The sequence below is a fragment of the Pelophylax lessonae genome (genome assembly GCF_965119305.1).
Source record: "Pelophylax lessonae genome assembly, chromosome: 9".
Taxonomy (NCBI): Eukaryota; Metazoa; Chordata; class Amphibia; order Anura; family Ranidae; genus Pelophylax; species Pelophylax lessonae.
Window position 1 is genome coordinate 92,106,423 of NC_138776.1, and position 14,192 is coordinate 92,120,614.

At 45.0% G+C, this 14,192-nt stretch overlaps 1 protein-coding gene across 1 annotated transcript in view; it reads left to right on the forward strand.

The window, feature by feature from the left end:
* The window catches only part of CFAP46 (cilia and flagella associated protein 46), a 363,053-nt gene that overhangs the window by 125,556 nt on the left and 223,305 nt on the right, over positions 1–14,192 (forward strand). The window contains exon 22 of the mRNA XM_082268864.1: positions 2,836–2,943. Coding sequence (XP_082124990.1) covers positions 2,836–2,943 — 108 coding nt within the window. The remainder of the gene's footprint in view (positions 1–2,835; positions 2,944–14,192) is intronic.

The window sequence follows — 14,192 nt, forward strand, 5'->3', positions numbered from 1 at the left end:
TCTGTGTGGGTTGAACTCGATAGGGAAGAAGATAAGGGAAAAGTAGTTGTGGGGGTTTGCTATAGGCCACCTAACCAAGGGGAGGAGGTAGAGCTGGAATTTTTAGCACTAATAGGTAAAGCGGCAAAACTAGGATCAGTCATCATATTGGGGGACTTCAATTATCCCGACATTGACTGGGAAGAGGGGACTGCACACTCGCATAAGGCCCGGCTATTCACGGAAACCTTACAGGATAACTACATGTCGCAGTTGGTGGATTCCCCTACTAGAGAGAATGCTATCCTGGATCTATTGATCACTAATGACCCAGACATAATCTCGGAGGTAGGAGTCCAGGACAACCTGGGCTCTAGCGATCACAGGATGATCACATTTAGTATAAATAACAATATAAAAAGGCAAGTGGGGAACATAAGAACCCTAAACTTCAGAAGGGCAGACTTTCCAAAATTGTACTCATTGATGGAAAGGGTAAACTGGGACCAAACCCTGGGATCACTGACCACAGAGGAAAAATGGGAATGCTTTAGAACAATACTAAGCAAAGGCATCTTGCAGTGCATTCCTATGGGGAATAAATTTAGAAGAGACAAAGCCAAACCTGGCTGGCTAAACCGTAGCGTTAAAAAACTTATTAGGGGAAAAAAATTGGCCTTCAAGAAATATAAATCAGAGGGCACAGTATCGGCCTTCCAGCAATACAAGGAGGAAAATAAGAAGTGTAAACACGAAATCAAGATGGCTAAAATCAACTTTGAGAGACAAATAGCGGAGGATAGTAAAAAAAACCCAAAGAAATTCTTTAAATATATCAACAGCAAAAAAACTAGGGCAGTGCATATTGCACACATAATTAACGATGATGGGAGGATGGTTACAGAGGACACTGAAAAAGCAACCGTGCTGAATTCTTTTTTCTCGTCAGTTTTTACGCAGGAAAAGGAAGGGTACACTGACCATGACTGTATGGTTAGTAGTAATACACAGGACTTGCCACTATGGCTAACAGAGGGGGAAATCAGGGAAAGACTGGATAAACTTAACACAAACAAATCACCAGGCCCGGATGGCGTACATCCGAGAGTGCTCAAGGAACTCAGTATGGTTATATCTAGACCACTGTTCCTGATCTTTGCTGACAGTATTAGGACAGGAGATGTACCAGGGGATTGGAGGAAGGCTAACGTGATTCCGATATTCAAAAAGGGCCAGAGACATATCCCGGGAAATTATAGGCCTGTCAGTCTGACATCAATAATATGTAAACTTTTGGAGGGGATGATAAGGGACTATATCGTAGAGTATGCTAAAGACAACAACATCATCAGTAGTAACCAGCACGGGTTTACAAATGGGCGTTCTTGTCAAACCAATCTCTTAGCATTCTACGAGGAAGTGAGCTGTGAGCTAGATAGGGGGAGACCAGTGGATGTGGTGTACTTGGATTTCGCTAAGGCGTTTGATACAGTTCCCCACAAGCGCTTAATTTATAAAATAAGGTCTGCAGGTATCGACAGCAGGGTTTGCTCTTGGATACGGAATTGGCTAAAAGGCCGTGTCCAAAGGGTAGTAATAAACAGCGCATACTCAGACTGGTCTGAGGTAGTAAGCGGGGTGCCCCAGGGCTCAGTCCTGGGACCAACCTTGTTCAATTTATTCATAAACAGCATTGAGGAAGGGATCAGTAGTTCGTTATCAGTTTTTGCAGATGACACAAAATTGGCCAGGGCAATAACTGCACAGCATGAAGCAGATATCCTACAGAATGACCTGGACAAAATTACGGAGTGGGCAACGACATGGCAAATGAGGTTTAATGTGGAGAAGTGTAAGGTTTTGCACTTGGGGACCAAAAACATAAAAACACAATACACGTTAGGAGGGGAACCCTTGGGGGAATCAAAAATGGAGAAAGATTTGGGAGTCTTAGTTGATGATAGATTAGGCAACAGCATGCAATGCCAAGCGGCAGCTTCCAAAGCCAACAGAATATTAGCATGCATAAAGAAAGGGATGTATTCCAGAGATAAGACTATAATCCTTCCACTTTATAAAACTCTGGTCCGACCGCATCTGGAGTATTCTGTCCAGTTCTGGTCGCCAGTCCTCAGGAGGGATGTGTTGGAGCTGGAGAAAGTCCAGAGAAGGGCAACTAAACTGATTAGGGGGTTGGAGGACCTTACCTATGAAGAGCGGCTGCAATCGCTCGATTTATTTTCCCTGGAGAAAAGACGTCTGAGAGGGGACATGATAGCAATTTATAAATATCTTAATGGGGATCTCAGCTTAGAAGAAAAGCTGTTCATTCGAAGGAATTGCATGAGGACTCGAGGACATACAATGCGATTAGAGGAGAAGCGTTTTAACCTCAGGCAACGTGGGGGGTTCTTTACTGTTAGGGCTACAAGATTGTGGAATTGTCTACCACAAGAGGTGGTTTCTGCGGGTAGTATGGTGACTTTCAAAAGACTCTTAGACTTACATCTCAAGGATCAGGAGATTGAGGGCTATGTTAGATGATTACAGTCACACACACCTACACAGGTTGAACTGGATGGACTATTGTCTTTATTCAACCTCGCCTACTATGTAACTATGTAACTATGTAACTGGATGGACTATTGTCTTTATTCAACCTCAACTACTATGTAACTATGTAACATTTGTGTGCTAAGTGTCCATGTCTTTTGTATTTCACAGTATGTGTTTGCTGAAGCCTACCAAATGTTGATTTTAACAATGTAACAGATGGACCCTTACTCATCTTTTCAATATTCAACCAAAAACAATGCAATATAATGTCATTTTTAATTCAGGTCTTTACTGTTTTAGGAAAATAATGATGGACAAAACCCAATGACCAAAGTCCTCGTTGCTTTGGAAATGCATTCCTGCAATGGACTTGGACTGATGGAATTTACTGTCCCAAGCCTAACTCAGGTATTTATGGTTTTAAGCTGATTGTAAATATATAATAAATGCAAAAAATTACCTGTGCTTGGATAAAAATATGATAGCAGCGGGCACCAATGGCTGATTACATACCACGAAAACAAATATATAAGAAAGGGTGCAGCACTAATAAACCATTCCAATTGAACCATAAGAAATAAATCTCTAAATTCACAAAAGTCCAAGTGTAGAAAAAATAGCGTAGAATCGCCACATCAGCTTTAGTGACGATAGATGTATATGTACACTCGTCACCACAGAGAGGGGGCAAGCGTGCTTACTGGAAACTGTTGGTCCTCAGATTATAGAGAGGTCAACAACAGCATAGTAGAAATCTGTGACCAGATGAGACAACCGGACTCCAGCTGTTCACACAAATCCTCAATCAGTGTAGCCCAGAATGGTATATAGGCCCCGTGGTCTCCTTCTACAAAGTTCCATGTTTCTAGCAATGAGCAAGACTTTCAGTATTACCTCAAGGGAATGTAAATGACAAGACAATAATGCAATACGTCTAAAAAGCTGTAAACGCTATTTATTGAGAAGAAGACCACTCATATAGGAAAATATTAAAAAGGCACAACAAACAATGTTCAAAGATGGCCGCGGCAAAGTAGCACAAATAAACCATTTGTGGAAAAAGGGGCTCCGCACAGCGCAAACCCATCTCCCTGCTCCCCAATTTTCCCCAGCTCTTTGTGTGTTAGTCTGCTTGCTACTGATAAAGTAGCAGCCCTGGCTTTGATCTCCGGTATCGAGCGGGTAGATTCAGGTCCTGTCCGCGCAAGATCTTTAGTTGTATGTTTACAGCCGGCAGATCAATCATACTGGTTCACACCTCCCTGGTTGCCCACTAAGCAGTGTCAGGAATATAAAACAGATCCACAGCCTTCTTCTTTACAGGTCCCCTCCTTCTGTTATGTTAGCTGCTGGAGCATGCAGCCGGAAAATCACAGGAGCCCTGCTGCGCTATCATCACTGGGGTTCCCAACATTTGGGCACTGGGATAAGCTTTCTATGCCCAAATGCACAGTTCCCTGTTCCCGCCACAGCAGCCTACCCAGAACAAATGCAAAGATCCTGAGGGATTCTGGAATTATCAGGGGGTTGCCCAGAAACAGCCTATGCACGCCGCCTCCTACACTTTTTTTTGCCTGCATCTTTCAGGACATTTTTAGGTCTGTGGAAAGGCCAGACAGGTGTACTTCACCCTGACTGACAGATCAGCACTTTTGCTTCGACAGGCTTGGTTTTGTGCATGAAAAAAACAGCTGTGCAGTGGCTGGTACTTCATTTAACCTTACTATTCAGCTCAACGATTGCTGTAAGTGCTGCTGAAATTTTTAGTACCCTCCTTGCCATGTTCTGGTAAGGACAGCTGAGTAGTTTCTTTCCTGTGGTGTGCTGCTGAGGACTGCTGACACCTGTAGATTTTCCTTTGCTGGGAAGTCCTTTCTATACTGTATTACTGCCTCTGTGATCTTGCTGCTTCCCTTTTGCCTGGTTTTGTAGGCTTGTGATCCTGGACCTATTATTTGCTGCCCTGGACTTATTCTCTGCTATGCTATATTGTTACCCAGGGATCATGCTGCTTACCTAATGCTGTGCCCCTGGATTGTTGCCACAGGACTTACCCCTTTTGCTGCATTCTATTTCTAACCGTTATCCTGATGATTCATCCTTGTTGTACCATACTGTTATCCTGCACCCCACTGGACCTAACCTCAGCCCCAAAGTATTGTTCCCGTGTAATGAAATACCCTCAATTAACACCCCACATATTGTGTCCCATTTGATTCTCCTCTTTGTGCTCTCTTTACACTCCTAGTGCACCATTTACCTACTAGAAGCCAATCTAAAAAATATTACTTTACTAGTTTAAGTAAGCTCCTAGGTAAGAAAAACACAGGCTACTGTCCACAGGGGTCCCAATGCCTTCACAGTAAATGCCAAAGGGCCACAGATTGGACACCAGGACTCTAATGTAAGCACAGTGCATTTGCACATTAAAGGAGGGGGGGGCAGTGTGCTGGGGCATGACTTACATGACTTTGTTGCTTCTCTTGTGATCTTTAAGGATGAATTGCTCAACATTGTCTGCAGCTGCCAAGGTCAGTGAGGGCTTGTTTTAAAGCCTATTTCTTGCTTGGTACAAATCTGAACATATTATGTGTTCATAGTCTGGTCACAGTTATTTTTTTAAATTAGGAAAATGTTTTTTGTAATAAACAGGCTTTATAGCAGTCCAATAGAACAGACAATACAATAAAGGATGCAGTCACTTACAAATCCAAGAACATTGATCACAGATACATTGTCAAATACTGATGTTTGTATCCACAAACACCTAGCAAAAGGTATGCAGGCACAACGCTACCATGAATCCCCCCCCCCCCCCCATTTAGAACTAATCAAAGTCGCAAATATTCATCCAAATCAAGAAAATATCAAAATCCTCTGGTCTATTCGATCAGCAAAATAATCTCTGGTATACCAGTTCTCGTGGGCTGGGGACTGGGGACTTCCACATCATTAATAGTAACCTATGGGCTTGAAAGAAGGCCCTTCCTACAGCTATCCTAAGATGTGCATCCTCAATGATATCCTCTTGAACAGTGAGGAGACAGCTTTTGGGGTCTAATGGCATTTTTACCCTAAATAAATAAATAAATAAAGCCTTTAGAGCTTTCAGCCATTTGAATCAGATAAAAAATAGGTGTGGGTGATAGATGCCATTCCCGCACGCCCTCTGGTGCCCTGACTGCATGCCACAATTGCAGGTAGTAAAAATGCATATGCAAAGTTAACAAGTATGTGGCCTGCAGAGGGGGAAATATAGCAGAACTTCATCCCTAATGATCTGGGACATATTTTCTATCTCGTACATCTTCCACCAAGCACCATGCACTAGCTTGGCAAGCTCCCTATAATTATCATTGTGCCATATCGGACTATACTACGTATATCCTGTGACATGTTGTAAGTATTTTCGCTTTGTTCCATATTTTTTGAATGAGGCCGAACGTCGGTTGGAGCTTATTAGGTTTAGTAAAGCCAAGGGCCTCAAGACCCTCTGAGACTGAGTCTCTCTGGATATGGGCAAGCATAATGCAAGTCATGGATGGGCTGCTGTCTTCAGCAACTTGTGTAGAAACAAACCTGGGGCCTGTTAGCTTCTGCAATTGTGCTGCTATATAGTAGAGCCAGGGGTTAGGAAGGGCAAGCCCCCCCCCATCTTTGGGTCGTTGTAATTATTCCAGTTTGATTCTTGGTGTGCGCTTTCCCCATAGCAGCGTTCTAAAAATGGAATTCACTATTCTAAATGTTTTTAAAGCAACAGCGGTAGGGGATTTGTGTAATGGGTAGAGCAGCTGGGGCATCAGTATCATTTTGATAAAGTTTATTTTACCAGCCACTGACTATGGCAATTTATTTATTTACTGAGCTGTACTCTAAGGGAGAAGAAGTCAGATAATTATCTAAGTACTTGAATTTATGGGATAAGTGGGAGAAATTGTTTGTGCGGAATCACCGTCCAGTAGGAGCAGTGCTGATTTGGTCCAGTTAATGGTCAGTCCGGAGTGTTGGCCAAATTCAAGGACTGATGACATGACTGTTTGCAGTGACAGGGTCATATACCCTAACATTAGTAACATGTCATCTGCATACAGGTTTTTTCGTGAATTTCACCATAGAGAACCCCACGATTAGATGGTTGACTCGTATGAGGGCAGCTAACAGTTCAATGGCAAGCGCAAAGAACAGTGGAGATAGAGGGCAGCCCTGCCTAGTGCCTTTGCCCAAAGCAAATGAAGGTGAGACTGTATACAATACTCTTATGGATTCAGTTGGTGCGCGGTAAAGAAGGCTTATCCAGGTCAGGATATGAACCGTGTACCGAAGCCAAATTTGGTCAGAACCAGACAGAAATAGTCCAATTCAACACTATCAAATGCTTTATGAGCATCTAGGGATAATAAGGCTCTGCTACCCATGTTATCTGCTGGAGTCTGTATATTAACCTCCCTGGCGGTTTGATTATGTCCGGATCTCTGTGCTAAAAGCGGTACATTCTTTTGCATGGAAATCTGTTTTACATTTTAAAACTCACCTTCCCCTGCGATCCCCCGCCGTCCTCCCCCGCCATCCTCCCACTGTCCTCCCGCTGTGTGCTCGGCCAATGTCGGCACCTGTCTTCCGGTTCCCTTCCCTGCGTGCGTTGCGACGCAGGGGGGTGGGACTCGCAGCAATTTAAAAAATGTAAATACACTAAATGACATGATACAAAGTTGTGATCCGGATTACACTGTATCATGCCATTTCACCACAGGATTTCCCCTGGTGACTTTTCCAGTGCCCTACCTGTTCTTTTCCAGTTCTTTGTGCCTTGAAAATTGAGAACGACCATGGCGTCCAAAAAGCATTCTTTTTGCGCAAAAGCGTTTTAGTTGAACTGGAAAACAGAGACAGCGAATCTGAGTTACTTGAAGAACTGAGCGATAGCGATTCGTAGGAAAATTCGTCATCAGGTTTCGGAAAGTGATGACAGCGACTATTCTGATGTCTCTTTCTGGCACATAGCTCTGTTGGAAATTCTGAAGAATCATTTGATATACTTCCCAAATTCCACAAGCTTGCGTCACAACGCTCGCAGGGAAGGGAACCGTAAGGCAAGTGCCGGCAATCGGCCGTACACAGAGCGGGGAGGGAGTGTGAGGACGGTGGGGAGGACGGCGGGGGATCGCAGGGAAGGTGAGTAATATTCTGGGGTAATCCCGAGTATGGCTCGGGGTTACCGCTTTTGGTACTGAAAGTTAACCCCGAGCCACACTCGGGAATACTCTAACATTAGTAACATGTCATCTGCATACAGGTTTTTTCGTGAATTTCACCATAGAGAACCCCACGATTAGATGGTTGACTCGTATGAGGGCAGCTAACAGTTCAATGGCAAGCGCAAAGAACAGTGGAGATAGAGGGCAGCCCTGCCTAGTGCCTTTGCCCAAAGCAAATGAAGGTGAGACTGTATACAATACTCTTATGGATTCAGTTGGTGCGCGGTAAAGAAGGCTTATCCAGGTCAGGATATGAACCGTGTACCGAAGCCAAATTTGGTCAGAACCAGACAGAAATAGTCCAATTCAACACTATCAAATGCTTTATGAGCATCTAGGGATAATAAGGCTCTGCTACCCATGTTATCTGCTGGAGTCTGTATATTAACCTCCCTGGCGGTTTGATTATGTCCGGATCTCTGTGCTAAAAGCGGTACATTCTTTTGCATGGAAATCTGTTTTACATTTTAAAACTCACCTTCCCCTGCGATCCCCCGCCGTCCTCCCCCGCCATCCTCCCACTGTCCTCCCGCTGTGTGCTCGGCCAATGTCGGCACCTGTCTTCCGGTTCCCTTCCCTGCGTGCGTTGCGACGCAGGGGGGTGGGACTCGCAGCAATTTAAAAAATGTAAATACACTAAATGACATGATACAAAGTTGTGATCCGGATTACACTGTATCATGCCATTTCACCACAGGATTTCCCCTGGTGACTTTTCCAGTGCCCTACCTGTTCTTTTCCAGTTCTTTGTGCCTTGAAAATTGAGAACGACCATGGCGTCCAAAAAGCATTCTTTTTGCGCAAAAGCGTTTTAGTTGAACTGGAAAACAGAGACAGCGAATCTGAGTTACTTGAAGAACTGAGCGATAGCGATTCGTAGGAAAATTCGTCATCAGGTTTCGGAAAGTGATGACAGCGACTATTCTGATGTCTCTTTCTGGCACATAGCTCTGTTGGAAATTCTGAAGAATCATTTGATATACTTCCCAAATTCCACAAGCTTGCGTCACAACGCTCGCAGGGAAGGGAACCGTAAGGCAAGTGCCGGCAATCGGCCGTACACAGAGCGGGGAGGGAGTGTGAGGACGGTGGGGAGGACGGCGGGGGATCGCAGGGAAGGTGAGTAATATTCTGGGGTAATCCCGAGTATGGCTCGGGGTTACCGCTTTTGGTACTGAAAGTTAACCCCGAGCCACACTCGGGAATACTGCCGGGGAAGTTAATAAAAAAGTCTTTGCAGGTTAACCGCTGTCGACTTTCAGGGCATAAATCCTGTCTGGTACTGATGCACCACCAACAGTACGGCTTCATTCAGTCTAAGAGCTAAGACTTTTGCCAAGAGCTTTACATCACTCTGGAGAAAGGATATTGGCCTATTAGAGCCTGGATCCAGTTCTCCAGTTCTTTACCCGGTTCTTAAAGAAAAACTATCGGGGCTCGCGACATGGACTCTGGAAGGCGGCTTACTTTCAACGAGGCGTTAAACACCTTTAGCAGTTTATGGAAAAATTAACTCTCCATATCTGACATACACTTCCAATGGGATGCCGTCATCACCAGGGGCCTTGCAGGTAGGAAAAAAGCTGACCGCTCTCTGTAACTCCACCAAAGTAATAGGAGAATTTAATTTTTCCTTTGGGCTGCCATTCGGGAAAAGACTCCAACTCAGAGATTCTGTTTTTGATTTTTTTTTCCTGACATGTTGGTGTTCTATCTTTCACTTAGATGTTGTAAGTTGCACTAGTAATTACTAGTAATTACCGCTGGATAAAACAAAAACTGTGTCTGTCTTAAAATCAGGCTGTAAAGCAACAAAATGTTGAGGGGGTGATTCTTTTCCATACCCACTGTATGTCATAATGGTGTAATTGAATGATTGGGACTAAAGTTGCTAGAAAGTTATTAATTTAAGCATACTGTAACTTCTAACGTGACCCGATGACCACTTTTGCTGCTCATTTTTATAAAATAGCTTTTATACTGTTGATGTTATACGAACTAGTTACATGAAACATTAAAAAGTGTTATACAATTTATTTCTAGTAGAACGTACATCCTTGCATTCTTGCTGGTAAGAAAAGGTCAAAAGAAGAGAAGTCAAAAATCATTTAGTATGTAAGCGTAACAAATAACTTCTGAGGAACAACACAATTCTGTACATTGTATAAAAACTTGTCTGCTGTGGATTATACTGAACACCTAACTGTACGGAAAAGCAGTAATGAGCAATTACATTAGATTCCCACTAAGAAGTAGGTCTTTTCACTTGTTCCTGACTATAGTAATTTGGAAATACAATAGCGTATAGTGGTTAGGAAATATGGCTTTGAAGATTGACTGTGTCTAGTACTGGCGGACCACAAGCAAGTTTTGTTCCCTACCAAATGCACTATTTTTTTAACAGAATATCTTCTTCCACTGTGCGTAGAAGTTGGGCTCAACTGTCTCATATCCTTTTTGAAAGACCACTCTTCTGAATAAACATAATGGCATTTAACTAGGCATTCCTTTCATGTATTAATGAATCATTTTCTAAACAGGTAAATGCAGGCCAAGCTTTCCAATAAAAGTCACAGTGAAATAATTTGGATACACTTTACCACATTGTCTAGTTGTTTCACTATGATGCCTGCTCAAATTTCTAATATCTAACTACAACTCACCCTCGTGATTTCTTACTCCACTAGATCCTGTCTAAGTGTCACCAGTGGGGCAATCCTAGTAGCTAAAGCCTGGGAGCTGCTTTTCATAAAGTCAACGGGTCTTTGTTGTATAACTGTGAAAGCTTCCTTTTATAATTTTTCAGTTTGTAATGTTCATCAGCATGCATTGCTCAACGCAGAGCTTTGTGCTAGCTTGTCAACTTGTGTAAGGACTACAACATAAAGAACTTTCATCAGAAATTTAAAAGACATGATAAATCTACATAGGACTTGTCCCATTTATGGTTTAGAAATAAAATGCCTTTTTTAAACTTTGTTAGTGCTAGCTGTGCTCCACCCCTAAGCCAAAATTATAGGTGCTCCTATGGGGAAGGTACATGCAGCACTGAAGCCACAGCCCTATCTTCATTCTGTAGCCTTCTTTGCCATGCAGCCCTGTGCCTCCTCTACTCTTTTTGTACCCATAAAAGACTGAGCTTGTGACCGCCCACAGCCACCAGCTAGTTCAGAGGAGATTACTACAGTAGTAGCAGGCAGCTTGTATTGTGAATCCAGAATAGAGCCGTCAGTAGCAGGCAGCTTGTATTGTGAATCCAGAGGAGAGCCGTCATTCACAAAAATATAAACCCGCAACAACACATGCCAGCAGCAACTACACTAGTCTCTCTCAGACAAATGTAGTAGCTGGCTTGTGTTTGTGTGAATATTGACTTTCTCTTACGTCCTCCGACAGTCGCCGCCTCTTCATATTCGTCACATATGGGGTATTAGACTTTGCTCCGAAGGAGTAGCTAGGCAACAGAATATGTTAACAATAAAGCTTTAACATATCCCACCCTCAAGGGGTGGTCCCCTCAGTCAATACCCTCCTACTTCCTGCAACCATATCTCAGTTTTAATGTCTAGCTTGTCAGGAGTGGCTGGCTCTCTCTGTGCTGGGACTTTTTGTCCCAGACTCTTTCTTCTTTTTGATATTTTGTTTGAGTTTTCTCTCTACCTTTACTTAGCTGTTATTTTTGTCAGCATTAGTTAGTTCTTCGGACGAAGAGGATCATGCGGACTGGGTCTCGGGCTGATCCCCCTGGTCGCAGGTCGTGGGTCAGTGGCTTCCCAGTCTGCCATCGAGCGTTCAGCCAGGTATCGCTCCTGGCACAGTGAACGACCCATCCCTGTTCGGTGCAGGGATGATTGGTGAGGTGGCTACCTCACCGGACGCTGTGCGGTTTCTGAACCGCCATTGTGTGCGTCTTGAATTGCGACTCTCCCTGCCTCATGTGCAGCGGCTTGTTCGCCTGTGCGGGTTCCCCACGCCATGTGAGGTAAGTGTATCTATGTGGGGACCTGTCTGTCTGGGGGGGGTCTCAGTCTGGGACTGTGTAACCTGCCTTTAATCACACTGCTTGTCTCCCTATCTCTCGGCTGCATGCTGTGGGCTGCAAGGGGGGGGGGGGAGCTGTATGACACTGAGTATGTCAGGCTGGGCAGTGTGAGGAGCTGTGTGCTGTGGGGCATGTTTTTAATGGCATGTTGGGGCATATACAGCGATCGCTGCGGCGATCTAACATGTATCCATGTAATGGGTTAATATTGTGTGTGATTTTATGCACTGTGGAGCGGCGATTTCGGCGCCAAACGACGCCATTTTACCGGCGCCCGCTCCGGCCGCATGGTTTACATGCACGGCGGCCATTTTCTTGTAGCCTCCATAGGCTTACATAGAGCGCCCTGGCAGCATCACTTCCTCTCTCCTGGACGCACCGATCGAGGCAGCAGCAGCAGCGGAGTCTCCTCAGGTTTTATCCTTCTATTCCTGTGTTCCATTGCCTGTATTCAGTCTGTATATTCCCTGTGGGGGTCTCATTGTGCCTGAGTGTGGTGCGGTGGGCTGCGCTTGCCGCGCTTGCTGTAAGGGGGCAGTTAACCCTTGGTTGTCTGGCATACAGGGGCAATGGATTCTCAGGAGGGCAAGTTTCCCACAGTATTGGTGGAAAGCCAGGGGACCGCTGTTTCCCCCCCAGGGGGGGATTTAGCCACTATTGTGGCTGGCCTTGCTGCACAGGTGCAAATGCTGGTGGCTGCTCAATCTACTAAACGGCCCAGAGTTGCTCTGTCCTCTGATTCTGAGGGTGAAGGTGATGGGGCTGTTCTGGCGGGGACCTCCCTATGGCGCTGGCCGTTCTATTTCAACGTCCCGTGGCTTCCAACTCCTTGGTTGGCACTTTTATTCAGGGTGTGCGGCATCTGGTTCCTCCTAGGAGGGATCCTTTGCCCCCTTGGGACTTGAATCTAGTTCTGTCTGTGTTACAACGTGCTCCTTTTGAACAGATCAGGGAGATCTCGTTGTCTATGTTGTCCAAAAAGGTCGCCTTTTTGGTGGCGATCACTTCGGCTCGCAGAGTGTCGGAACTGGCGGCTTTGTCCTGCAAGTCTCCGTACCTGGTTGTTCATTTGGATAAGGTGGTCTTGCGACCTATTCCTTCTTTTCTACCGAAACGAGTTTCGGAATTCCATCTTAACGAGGATATTGTTTTGCCTTCGTTGTGCACGAAGCCTAAACATCCAAAGGAGGTGAGATTGCACTCTCTGGATGTTGTTCGGGCGATAAGGGTTTACCTTAAATCGACTGAGTCTTTTCGTAAGACTGATTCCTTGTTTGTTCTTCCAGAGGGTCCTCGGAAGGGCATGGCGGCTTCCGCCTCTACCATTGCCAAATGGATCAGGCAGACCATTGAACAGGCCTATGCCTTGCAGGGGAAGGTTCCCCCTGTGCCTGTGAAGGCGCACTCTACTAGATCACTGAGTACGTCTTGGGCCTGCCGTCATGGGGCTTCTGTAGCCCAGGTGTGTAAGGCGGCGACTTGGTCGACCGTACACACTTTCACAAAATTCTACAAAGTAGATGTTCAGGCATCGGCGGATGCTTCCTTTGGCCGCAAGGTTCTTAGTGCGGCTGTTCCATAGGGTCCCTTATTGGGGACTCCTGGCTGTTGGGATAGTTTTTTGTATCCCCTGGTTTTTTTGTCTTTTCCTGGGTTGTTGCTCCTGTTGAGCACTTATTTTTGCTGTTGCCCAGCTGGTTTCCTTCCTTTGGTAAGGTTCCTTTCTTTGATGTGGAGACTGCGTTGCCTTTCGGCGCGGATGCGTTTCCCACCCCTCATGTTTGCACTGCTTTGGGACGTCCCCATATGTGACGAATATGAAGAGGCGGCGACTGTCGGAGGACGTAAGAGAAAACGGAATTTTTGTAAAATCTTACCTGTAAAATTCCTTTCTCTGAGTCCTCCGACAGTCGCCGCCCCCACCCCTCTTTTGGGGTTTGAATGTATACTCTGCTGCTATTCCACTAAAACTGAGATATGGTTGCAGGAAGTAGGAGGGTATTGACTGAGGGGACCACCCCTTGAGGGTGGGATATGTTAAAGCTTTATTGTTAACATATTCTGTTGCCTAGCTACTCCTTCGGAGCAAAGTCTAATACCCCATATGTGACGAATATGAAGAGGCGGCGACTGTCGGAGGACTCAGAGAAAGGAATTTTACAGGTAAGATTTTACAAAAATTCCGTTTTCTACTCCAGCCACCATCATTCACAACACAAGTTGCCAGCCACTACTGTAGTAATTTCCTCTAAACTAGCTGATAACTACAGGAGGTTAAGGGCCCAGCCATTGTAAGTACAAAGGGAGCAGAGGAGGCACAGGGCTTCAACTGTTCTATCTCACCGCATTCAGAAGAGGTG